We start from the raw sequence: 13,000 nt of genomic DNA, 5'->3' as shown, positions 1-13,000 counted from the left end.
ACAATTAAAGGCAATTTAAAAAGTAAATTAATCAATTATGTATTTACTATTATATCCTCAAATCATATACTGTACTAGTTATCATAATTCAACATTATCACGTGATGTTCAAATTTATTCAGAAGTCACCACACCAGAAATTGAAAGCACTATGACTGACTGCCCCTGAAAATCACAACACCTAAGTTGAAATCACAAGATACGTCACCTTACAAGTTCACTCACCAAAGTCTCTTAGACTAAGTTGATAGAGAAGGGGGAATGGGACTACAGCTGACAGACAAGAGTCCCTACCTGGCCTGGGACAGGCCTAGTGTGGCAGCGGGAACCTCTCGACAAGCAATCTATCTATTGCTATCCTGCTCAGTGTCTCAAATGTATAGTGCCACAGGTATATATGGGGGGACTGGGAGCTAAGCTCTGCCTTCCAGATAGCCTCTGGCTATCTACCTACCACCTAGTCAGTGGGTTGTCTGATGGAAATACAACACACCCATCTGCAATTAACAGCATAGCAGAAAGCAAGGTCACTTCACACAACCAGACCCGAAGGCAACCTGTTACAATTAACACCTGAAAGACATGACTCTAGATTAATTATAAGGCTGACAACCTGGCACTACCAATATCCTGTGTGACTGAACTCTCGTTTTATGTACAATATTAAACAAAACACATTTATTGTGTTACACTATTTTCCGATCATGAGGCTCGAAGTAAATGCCTTTCTGCTGGACTGGTCAAGGTTGGGGATTTCTGTACCTCTTAACCCCGGTCTAGCTGTTGCTCTAGGACTTGGCCAGGTTGGAGTCCTACCAGGGGAGTGTGATCAGAGGTCCTCTGTGGACCTCTGATGTTCAGGGAGTGCTCTATGCATGTGGCACCTCTTCTGCTCACTGGTTCTATTCTGCATTTCCTTCCGTATCTTTTGCTCCAGTATGTGTTATTCTACTGTGCAAATTTAGGACCTGGCCTTCCAGTATCTTCCATATACAGTATGTATTATTTGATACTTTTCTCGTCTCCTTTCCAGTGAGTACATTTTGAGAGCTTTGATATGCAGAAATCTTTCCTACTCTGAAAGAGAGGAGTGAGTACTTAGCAGTACTGAGGACAGGACAGCACCAGTGATTTAAATAGTATTAGCATGTTTATAGAATCCCTGGATTTGAACATTCTCATAATCCGTCCTATCATTTTCCTGGTTACTTGCTATACTGGGTTTTTGCTCGATTATGTTTACTAAATGTCAGGTCGTCAGACATCATAATTCCCAGATCTTTTACAGATTGCTTTCCTTCTATGAGTAGGTCTGATTGTATCCTGTACCCCATGTTTTGTGTCAGTTCCTCATTTCCATTATACCTAAGTACTTGAAACGTATCACCATTAAACATCATGTTATTTTCCATTGCCCAATCGAAGACTTTATTAATATCAAATAATATCTATAGCAGGTTCCCGTGGCACAGTGGTAAAACACCCGCACTTCGCGAGCAATTTTGCCTGGGGGAGAATTGACTAGGCACCAATCCTTAACTCTGTGCCTTTGTTCACCCAGCAGTGAATGGGTACCTGGTTGTTTAAACAATTTGGTAGGTCGTATTCCAGGGAAAATTAGGATCAAGTACATGCCCATAATGCTATGCTTGCTAGTGGTTTTACAAGAATGTAAGAACTCTTGTACTGTGTATATAAATAAATGGCAAATCAGCTTGTGGTATTTCAGAGGAATTTTTCATGCTGATTTTTGTATGATCTGCAAAGGATGACACAAAGCTGTAACTAGTATTTTTGTCTATATCTGAGATAAGAATGAGAAAGAGCAGTGGTGTAGGGATTGTGCCGTGGTACAGAGTTCTTCACTGCACTTGGATTTGATCCTATTTGATTGACTGTTACTCTTTGCATTCTGTTTGACAAAGTTGAAAATCCAACACCCCACTTTATCCATTGTTCCCATTGATCTAATTTTATGGGCTTTCACTTTATGGTCAACACTTGTCGAATTCCTTTGCAAAATCTGTGTATACAATGTCTGTATTTTCTTTTTTTACCAATGCTTCTGTGATTTTGTCATAGTAATTGAGTAACTGATAAACAGGATCTTTCCGCTCGAAATCCATGTTGTCCTGGGTTGTGAAGTTCATTGGTTTCCATAAAACTGGAGATGTGATTTCTATTCACTCTCAAAAACTTTAATTATTTGTGATGTTAGTGCAAACTGTGTATAGTTTTTTGCCAAAGCTTTACTATCACCCTTGTGTAGTGGAGCTATATCTGCTGATTTAAGTATTCCTGATATCTTCCCTGTATCCAGGCTCTTCCTCAATATTACACCGAGCACTCGGTGCTACAGTTGCTTTATATTTCTTTATGAACACTTAATTCCACGAGCCAAGACCTGGGGCTGAGTGTATGAGCATGTTGTAAAATCCTCGTTCGAAATCTTCTGTGATCTCTGTGGGTAGTTCAGTGGTATTGTGTGTAGTAGCTTCAGGAAGCCACAAAGGGGGCTTCCCACCCCCCTCCCAGAAAACCAAAATTGAATGTAATGAATCGCCAATTTCTGGGTGAACCCCAGTGGTTACCTGATTCAGGTCATTGGATGGGTGTTTACATTTGCTATAGATATGACAGCTCATACCCAGGAAGGCTGTGAGCTATTGCCCCTTCTCCCCAAATAATTGGGGGGTGAAGGAGGGAATGAGGGGCATGGTAGTTTCGAGAGAATTGGAACGTTTGTTTACCTAATTGCGGAGTTCTTTGGGTGGATTTTGAGGCTTCAGGCTCTCTTGAATCCAGCAGTGGTTTGATTTCACTTGCTGACTTTTTTGTTGCCTTTCCCGGTGAGGTGTCGAAATGTCACCGTTACCTGCGCCTCTTTGATGGGGGGCCAGGTTCTGGCTTTGGTCCCCAGTTGGCCTATAGAACTCCACGGGTGATGCGACCTAATAGATGGGAACTGTCTCGGTATATAGCTTCGTTGAGCCTCTGGGGCTTGCCCAGAAACTGGCGTTTCATTACATTTAACCCTTAAACTGCGCAACGCGCCTGCAGGCTCACGTCTGGTTTGCGCAACGCGCCTCCGGGTATTTGTATTTTTCACGTTCCATTCAAAACTCCCGCGGCTACATGGGGTTCACATCAGCTTCCTCAGGGCTCTTGTAAACAGACGCCATCTTTAAAAAAAATCGTGGTTCACATTCCCGGGTGTGGGAGCCTCAGTAGTGTGTGAACAACCAAGGCTGGCGCTCGCAGCATGAGCGCACAGCACTGCTGTTCAGCATGTGACCACAGCATCGCCTAATAATGTCAAAATATATATATAACTTGTATTATTTAGCTATGATAGTGTTATATTAGAGAATGAGTGTGATAATGACTGGGTACAATGTTCAAATATCAGTGATTCAATGCTGTTCACGATGTTCACAGCGCTAGCCACAGCACCACAGCATTATTTCGTTCATCTAGGAATCTTCAAATGATTTCTTAGGCTCCTTTTCAAAATAAACGTGGTCAATTATTCATTTACAGGAATTAGTGACCAGGATTGTGATAATAGCAGGATTGTGGTTATAATTAGCGTTGTGCGTAGTATTGTGGAAGGAGGAATTTTGATGAGGGAGGGAGGGCGAGAATTGAGGTAGCCTCATTGTGTGTGTGGCTGCCACTCTTGTTTTGCTCACCATACTAGGTTAGTGGTTCGCTATGGGCAACACATATGTACATGGGTATATATAGTGTGTGTATATAGTGTAAGAACAGCAACAGGAGAATGTTGAGAGGAGCTATTTTGGTGAGGGAGGTGACGTAATCGTAGCGTCGTCTGCTGGCTGCTGTGTGATTTTTCATGCAGTGTATGGTGGCCACTGTACTGTTTGGACACAATACCGGCTTACTTGCATAGTTCTGGTAAATAAAACATGTAGATAGGTATATAGAACATGTGTAATAAGAACTATAACAATATGATGGGAGGAGCAATGTTGGCGAGTAAGATGTTGGAGTGAGGGAGACTGGCTGGGTGTGGCTGCTCTCACTCGAGGTGTTCTGAATGTGTTCATGGCCAAATGCTCCTATTGGCCCATACGAGGCAGCTGCTGTTGGCCCATATGAGGCAGCTGCTGTTGGCCCATACGAGGCAGCTGCTATTGGCCCATATGAGGCAGCTGCTATTGGCCCATACGAGGCAGCTGCTATTGGCCCATACGAAGCAGCTGCTATTGGCCCATACGAGGCAGCTGCTGTTGGCCCATACGAGGCAGCTGCTGTTGGCCCATACGAGGCAGCTGCTATTGGCCCATACGAGGCAGCTGCTATTGGCCCATACGCGGCAGCTGCTATTGGCCCATACGGGGCAGCTGCTATTGGCCCATACGGGGCAGCTGCTATTGGCCCATACGGGGCAGCTGCTATTGGCCCATACGAGGCAGCTGCTGTTGGCCCATACGAGGCAGCTGCTGTTGGCCCATACGAGGCAGCTGCTGTTGGCCCATACGAGGCAGCTGCTGTTGGCCCATACGAGGCAGCTGCTGTTGGCCCATACGAGGCAGCTGCTATTGGCCCATACGAGGCAGCTGCTATTGGCCCATACGAGGCAGCTGCTGTTGGCCCATACGAGGCAGCTGCTGTTGGCCCATACGAGGCAGCTGCTGTTGGCCCATACGAGGCAGCTGCTGTTGGCCCATACGAGGCAGCTGCTGTTGGCCCATACGAGGCAGCTGCTGTTGGCCCATACGAGGCAGCTGCTACTGGCCCATACGAGGCAGCTGCTACTGGCCCATACGAGGCAGCTGCTATTGGCCCATACGAGGCAGCTGCTATTGGCCCATACGAGGCAGCTGCTATTGGCCCATACGCGGCAGCTGCTATTGGCCCATACGGGGCAGCTGCTATTGGCCCATACGGGGCAGCTGCTATTGGCCCATACGGGGCAGCTGCTATTGGCCCATACGAGGCAGCTGCTGTTGGCCCATACGAGGCAGCTGCTGTTGGCCCATACGAGGCAGCTTCTGTTGGCCCATACGAGGCAGCTGCTGTTGGCCCATACGAGGCAGCTGCTGTTGGCCCATACGAGGCAGCTGCTATTGGCCCATACGAGGCAGCTGCTATTGGCCCATACGAGGCAGCTGCTGTTGGCCCATACGAGGCAGCTGCTGTTGGCCCATACGAGGCAGCTGCTGTTGGCCCATACGAGGCAACTGCTGTTGGCCCATACGAGGCAGCTGCTGTTGGCCCATACGAGGCAGCTGCTGTTGGCCCATACGAGGCAGCTGCTACTGGCCCATACGAGGCAGCTGCTATTGGCCCATACGAGGCAGCTGATATTGGCCCATACGAGGCAGCTGATATTGGCCCATACGAGGCTGATATTGGCCCATACGAGGCAGCTGCTATTGGCCCATACGAAGCAGCTGCTACGTGGTGTTCTGAATGTGTTGATGGTGAATGTATATAGTGTGTGACAGTGTCTAGTGTGTAAATAGATTGTATATATACACAAATTAGCATGATACATAGTAAATATGTGCTGCATATGTGTACACAAGTTTCATGCACGTAACACAGTGTCTACGGATAGTACGGATGTTGTACTACGATATTATAGTGTACGTGTTCATTATACATTGGATTGGCACATAAAAACAATGAAAATGTATTTGGAAAGGTGCGCAAAAAATGAACGAAAATATATTCGCGGTACTCGCGCGCCCCGCCCCGAGCGCCCCACCGCCACCGAGAGCTTACGGCACGGGCGCACGGGGAACGATGACGTCACGCCCCAACTTCCGGACCCCATAGCAGCCAAAGTAAGTACAATTTCGACTTTTTTTTTACATACCCATATTGAGAGAAGGGTTTTTGACACTTTAAAAAGAAAAAAGAATTTTTTCCAGAGAATTTATTTTCTGCGCACTGCGGGGGTGTCACGTTTGGAGGCAACGCAGTTAAGGGGTTAATCAAGGTTTTTCTACAGGTATGTGCTTCCCCACCCCATGAAATTGGGAAATGAGGTGATGATAATTATTCATGTGAATATAATTTAATTACATATATTATGAGAATTGCTGTGGTTGGGAATGGTATACATCCCTCAATTTATCCAATGGAGAATGAGTGTTCTTCCATTGCTCATTCAACGTCTAATTGTTATTATTGCATTATCACTATCTGTAGAGAGCTTCACTCTGATTCTCTTCTTGTATATAAATATTTCTTTAATGTTTTCATTGATTTGATATTTTATGAATTTGTTCTAATTAAATATTTTGTTATGCTGTTCAAATCTGTATTTCATATCATGTCCCCAAGATCAATCATATGAGCTTTATTATTTTTATTTTTTTCAGTATCAACTTACCAGCTCTGGACGCAATGCTCTTGAGGTCAGAGGAGAGGAGGGTAGCGTATATGTCTGGCATGGGGTGTTTACAAATTAAAATTGGTGAGTCTCCATTGCAAATTTTGCTATATAATGTTTTAATTTAATAATGTGAGTTATCGGTAACATTTCAATAATTTGTCATAAATTATTAGGAAAGTAAAGATCATTTGCCTTTATCAGAGCATAACTAGAGAAAATGGTATTTAAATTTTAAACTAGAATTTAATTGTAGATTATATATTTATTGAAAATGGTCACTTTTTTGGTGTGTTATAGCTTCTCAACTGTGCCTAAATACATACTGCTTTACCATTGAGGGAGGGAAAGGAAGGTCCTGTGTGCTCCAATTATCCAAAGGGTATTTTGAGTCTTGTCTCTGATGCCCCATTTAAGGCCGAATGTTTGAAGACTGACAGCTCCTCCAATTTTGTATGTTCACTTGAATGATAATGTGTGTGATGACAAGGCCTCGGAACCACAAGACGCCAGGGCGTCCATGATGCAACATGTGTAGTTCGGTCAACATCCCATGACTTGCTCCACATGCTTAGTTCCTTGGGACACTTTTTAGCATATCCCTAACCACCCACAGTTCAGAGATTGGCTGGGATTCATAGTGATACAACTTAGCTGCCACTTTCAGACTTGACTGTTGGCTTGAATCTGGTGCCCAGGATCTTCACCGAGCTTGCTCAGGTGGTTCTATGATGCCTTCGTCGTCTTGGAAATCCGGGTTCTGTTCTTCCTCGACTCCTGGTTAATTTGGGTATCCTGCCATTGTCTCCCAGCCATGGATCTTGTCTCAATTGGCAAACTTCAGCTTCCACGTCAAGTAGCAGAAGCGCCAGTTAAAGACATCCCATTTGATAACTTGGTTGGGGTTGGTCAGACACACCAGCACAGCCACCCTCTCCTTCCATGATTGGTCTTATGTCTGCTCAAGCATCTCTGCGTGGTGTTGGGGAGGTCTGACATTTCCCATCGGAAGCTCAAGTAACTACTGGACCCCCTTACCTTTACTTGAGTGGTCTTCCTTATTCATTTTTTAAGGCTTTTGCTGGCTCTTGAGCCACACGATGCAGAACCTGTTGTTCCTGCGCAGGATTTTGAACCACTACTCTCTTCCTTGGGCTTTTCGGAGTTCAGTTCATGCTCTCCCTCCATCATTGGGGTTGTTAACGGTCTTATTGGACTTTGGTTGTCTTTTTTTTTTTTAAATGCCCACGTCGTCAGTCTGGTCCTGCTGCAAGTGTATATTACAATAAGAAAATTTGCAGTAGTCCAAACGGTGCTGTGTCGCATCTCTCTTCCATGAGCTTTGACTTTTCTTCATTTCTGGATTCTTGGTATGGTCCACATCTATGGTGTTTTGAACGTCCTTGTAGACAGCCCCTCCCATTTCCAGAGTGGACAGGGCTTTTTCCACTGTATATGAGAGATGTTCAGCTATGAACAAGTGAATCTTTTTACCTCACATTGAACAATTAGCTACTCCATTATGTGTCTCCATTCCTAATTGTGGGGCCATGACAGTGGACGTATTTTGTCTGGATAAAATGGCAATTTTGTCAATCTCAACAAAAAGTGGCAATTCTTTACCTCTTCCAGTCTAAATACTTTACGTCCAGGCTGGAAACCTTTGTGGGGTGTGTCATCCTTCCTGTTCCCGTGTGTTCGGTACAATCATTCTCTTGCATTCCCCCCTTTTACTCCTTTCCGAGACAACACCTCTCCTCGACCTTCCTTGATGGTTCAAGAGACTGTTAATCTTTACAGCATGGCGTGCTTTTGTGAAACATTCTTTTTTTTTCCTGCATTGTATGTCCTTTGTTTCAATGGCTACTGTCATGTCTTTTCTTTGTTGACTGTTTGGATCACTATCTGATGCCCTTTTAGGGTTGAAGTTTCTTGCTTGCTTTTGAGGTGAATGTCTCTTCTTTCCCTTTTCTCAAGTTCTCTGGGACATTCTTTCACCTCCTAAACCTACTTAGTCATTGGATAGGACTTTTACATTTGTATCTTTCCTTTGATTCTTTCTTCGTGATGGCATTTTTGTTGGCTTAGCTCCTGGCAGTAGTATTAGTGAGGCTTGTGCTCTTTCCTAGATAAAAAAAAAAAGGTTATGTTCTATTCATCTTGGCCATTTTCTCCATCACCAGCCTTAGCCATAGTTTTAAGCTTAGAACAAGCCTTTTTTCTTTCAGAGGGGGTCCCTTGATCATTGACTCTGGTTTGTGCAGCCAGGGTTACAGCATACACTTTGTCGTGTCACAAGCTGAGCGGCACTGTCGACACTTCCTAGTTGGAATCCGTCAATCCTCATTTCCTTGGTCCCTTTTATTAAGGGAACCAAGGTTTTATTATTTTTTCCTCTGACATGTCTGTTGGAGTTGGATCAGCCAGTCGGATATTATCCCATGCTCATGATATGCAAAAGTATGTATATCAACATTGTTGATTTGTTTGTAAATATGCATACAGTTAATATTCTGCTGGTTACTTATTGGATGTCTCGTATCCTTGTACAGTGTATATGTATTAGGAATTTGATTAACTACCCAAAAGTGAGAAATATTAAGTCAAATTCTTACAATGAGTAATTTAAGTGTTTCATTTAGATTGACATTTAGGGTTTGTCAGATACAATCAGTACTTTTTTTTTAAATTGCCTCAAGTGATAGTATTTTATGTTGTAACAGAGATGAGTTTTGCATCATTACCTAGTGTGTGTTACAGCCCAGGTACTCTCAGCTTCCAGATACGAGGTTCAGACATCAATTTGTTAAGAGACTGATGTTCATCTCTGGTTTGGTCAGTATGTCATCGCTGCTCATCACTGGTTGGAGCACAAGGACTGCTCGAGCTATTTTTATCTTGGACGGAATCTCTACACGGCTTTCTTGAAGAGTGGCTTACAACTATTTTTTCCTCCAAGAAGAAAGATGCAGTCGACTTGTGTAGATTTCAACGCCGAGGAACAATTAGTTAAGGTAATCTTGTTCGGTACCTGGTCTTCCAGATACACTGGTTTCCATTAACGGAATTTTTACACTAGCAGTTGTAATGGGATAGAGTTGTAAGCATGGCATACATGTTCAATTGCTACCTCAGGTCGTAACATTTTATACTGTGGTACTTCAGATCGTGTATGACAACAGAACTATAAAGGATAAATGCAATATTTATAATGTGAAATTTTGTTGGTACTGTAGATATCAAATTAAATTATATTTTGATCTGCTTGGCAGTAATATATGTGAAAGGTACAGTATAGTACTGTAATTTTGTTTCTTGTGGATAGAACTGGAACAACATTCATATGTATTGTGCAGATGTTCAAACTATTTATGATTTTTTTAAATGTAATGGAAATTGTTCTATCCTGTATTTAGGTTGACGCATGCAATTGATCAATTTGACTTGTGCCTCTTGAACTAAGATAGTAATTAAGAAATGAATGATACATGTGAAGGTTCAGGAAGGTGTGTGCCACTTGAGCAACAGAAGTAACCTGAGGGGCAGCAAGCGTTGCCGACTTGTGATGAACGCAAAGAAATGGAGTTCGGTGCTTTTCGTGTCTCTGAGGTATATCCTAAGCCGAGGTATATCCTAAGCTACCAAAATATTTTTTATTAATTTTTTATCACTGAAAAAAAAAGTAAAAAGGTTTCAATGCCTTATTTTTTATTTTTTTTATTTTTTATAAATACTTATTTATTGATATTATATTTTCTTAAACTTTTGCAGTCTCTTTCTCATCACTAATTTATATGCAACCTTGTAGAGTGAAAACAGTGAATCAAGCTTCACACAAAGCTTCAATAAATCCTCATCTGCTAATCCTATCTATTGTTTGCATGGTTTGGTAATGTGCAGAAAGTCTCAATAACGTTGCTGAAAATTAATACCCAACCCACACACACATGAAAAGATGAAAAGTGTTAATGTTTCGGTCTGTCCTGAACCCTTTTCATGTCGTATCCAAGTTGATAAAGGTTCAGGACAGACCAAAACAAATTCACTTTAATTTTCATGTGTGTGGGGTTGGATACTTAATGATCGTCGTCACATATGCTGTGCTGAAGCAAAACAAAAAAATCTGGTTGTTTGAATCTTAGTAGTGATATCCCATTTGCTGATTATGACACGCACTATGCTCTCAAAACCCATACTTCCATATAACGGATCCCTCTAAATAACATAAAATCTGCCCACCAGATTTCTCTCCAAAATTATGATTTCTCAAGAAAGAATTCAGATTCTGAAGAGGATGCTGTGGACTTCAAACTGTTAATTCGTGACATTTTATAATTTGAGTTACAATTTTCATCAAATTATAACTCTTGTTCTTATTTTTGCTATATCTTCATTTTTAATTTGTAAATATTATTCAAAATAATTATATTTAACAATTTGTTTTTACCAAACTTGAACTGTGCCAGAATGTTGAATTTTGTGATGAATTTTCCTAGACATTCTCACCAACTGTTAGGCCATGCATACTGGCCTTGTGTTTCCTAGACATTCTCACCAACTGTTAGGCCATGCATACTGGCCTTGTGTTTCCTAGACATTCTCACCAACTGTTAGGCCATGCATACTGGCCTTGTGTTTCCTAGACATTCTCACCAACTGTTAGGCCATGCATACTGGCCTTGTGTTTCCTAGACATTCTCACCAACTGTTAGGCCATGCATACTGGCCTTGTGTTTTTCTTTGTGCGTGTGCGGCTGTTTGGTCTGACCTCTTGCTACTTGCGCATTTCCACTGGCTTCTCTTTTAATTTACCCAACCCCAGGCTGGGCATGAAGAGTAGAGGAACCCCTAGAACCCACTTCAGATACCTATATCGGGAGGTTGAAGCTATGTAAGAATGGCATGGAGAACTTCATGGTCAGTTCAGAGTGACTGCAGAAATGTAGTAAACATTGTGATGTAATACACGCTTTAAGTGTATTTTGCTGACCTGAATTGTCAAGACCAGCCTGTGCTAAGAAAAAGCCAATGGATAAATTCATGTTTTGGTATTTTTTGGTGCATAATTAGATTTATACGTGCACAATAATTATATATTGTTTGTGTGTCCGAATATGCTGTAACATGTATTATAATCATTTGCTAAAAAAAAAGAAATACAGGAAATTGGTGGTAAATAGCAAAGAAGGGGGGCAATTTCTCTCAAATCCTGATTGGGTCTGGAATAGTACAATCCAGTGTTTGGAGATTGCATTATACTCAGATCTCCACTTTGGCTCATCCATGGTGGTCTCTCTCTCCTCGTAGCTCATCCACTACAACCTTCCTCCTGCAAATTTCCCCACTCGTACCTTTCTTTTCCTGTTGACTCTGCCATTATTTTTTCCCATATCTCCAGTCTTACCCTATGGCTCTCCCACTCCAACCCCCCACGTTGCCCCTCCAATACAGTTTTTGTGTGCTTTTCTCCTACCACCCCCTTCTTTTGTCTTTTGTGGTGCTCTATTAGATATTTAAAGGTTATGGATCTCTTGGATCTCTTCCGCTTCCGGAGAGGAGCCGAGGACGCAGCAGGCGTTTCCCCTCTGGATCCCCACATTGGGGCACTGAAACAGGACACTGGCAGCCCTTGGGTCTCTGGTGAAGTCAATGAGCCTGGAACTCAATTCTTTGAGGAATCCAAAGGCACTCCTACCCTAGGGGCCATGCATCTCAGACGCTATGGGAACAAAGGTGTATTGACCTTCTAGTCGCCTGTACTTAGTTGATTTTGATGTTTTCCTGTGGTTGGCTGCCCCACCTGTATGATCAGCACTGAAGTGTTTGTAGGTGTCAGCCAGGGCTGACACGTGTAGTCCCACACCATCTGTCTGCCTCTCTTCCAGAGATATATTGTGATGCCATCTGGGCAAAGTGTGGGATCATCTGGGTTTTGGCCTCCTAGGATGCAAGGTTCTCTCTGATGAGCACTGAGCTGAGGCACAACTCCTCTTGATGATGTCATTGACCTTGTTGTGTCTTGCATGCCCTTGGATTTTCCACAGTGCAACCCATGCAGTCCATATGGGTCTGCTTTCACCCTGTTGCAAATACACTTGTATTCAGTATAAATTGGGGCACCAAGATGGAGGGCCACTGCTACACGAAGGGATTCTGGATCTAGACGTGTGGCCATTGCCGACATGGGTACTACTGGAAGGAAGTCTCCTACATGGAGGGCAGACACAGCTCTGAGGGGGGGGGGACTTTCTCCTTGTCTGATGCTGCAGTACTAAGCATGGCATTAGCTATTTTTTCCACTAGTGGGTGGTCCCAGCTGGACTGTTTGTTATTTGTTGGATCTATGATGGGTGCTGGGGTTGCAAGAGCATCCCACTGATTTGAACATTCAGTGAAGCAGGATCGTGTATGCCTGTTAAAACACTCGGGGTTCAGGTAGGATATCTCTTACGAGGCTGTGCGATGCATGGGGAGGAGGAAAGGAAAGCTAGTAGAGCAATCTGGGAGGCTGTGCGAACACAAAGGCCGCCAAGTTTTACAGAGAGGGTTGCTTGCTCCCATTGAGAGTCGTCCAAAGGAAGGTTCAGGACTTTCACCAGCATGGACCTCAGAAGGGTGTCATACACATTTAAC

At 43.1% G+C, this 13,000-nt stretch overlaps 1 protein-coding gene across 2 annotated transcripts in view; it reads left to right on the top strand.

The window, feature by feature from the left end:
* Positions 1-12,520, top strand: part of LOC123758676 (uncharacterized) — a 34,889-nt gene extending 22,369 nt beyond the window's left edge. The window contains exons 8-10 of one of the 2 annotated variants that reach the window (XR_006772919.2): positions 6,357-6,451; positions 8,596-8,827; positions 9,143-12,520. Coding sequence is in view for 1 of the 2 variants with exons in the window: in XM_045743212.2 (XP_045599168.1) it covers positions 6,357-6,446 (90 nt within the window). In the remaining variant the exon portion in view is untranslated. The remainder of the gene's footprint in view (positions 1-6,356; positions 6,452-8,595; positions 8,828-9,142) is intronic. The other variant, XM_045743212.2, reaches the window with a different exon arrangement.
* Positions 12,521-13,000: the final 480 nt, after the last annotated feature.

This window comes from Procambarus clarkii, chromosome 31 (assembly GCF_040958095.1).
Source record: "Procambarus clarkii isolate CNS0578487 chromosome 31, FALCON_Pclarkii_2.0, whole genome shotgun sequence".
NCBI classification, from domain to species: Eukaryota; Metazoa; Arthropoda; class Malacostraca; order Decapoda; family Cambaridae; genus Procambarus; species Procambarus clarkii.
Note: the sequence above shows the minus strand (reverse complement) of the source record. Positions and strands in the feature narration are given on the sequence as shown.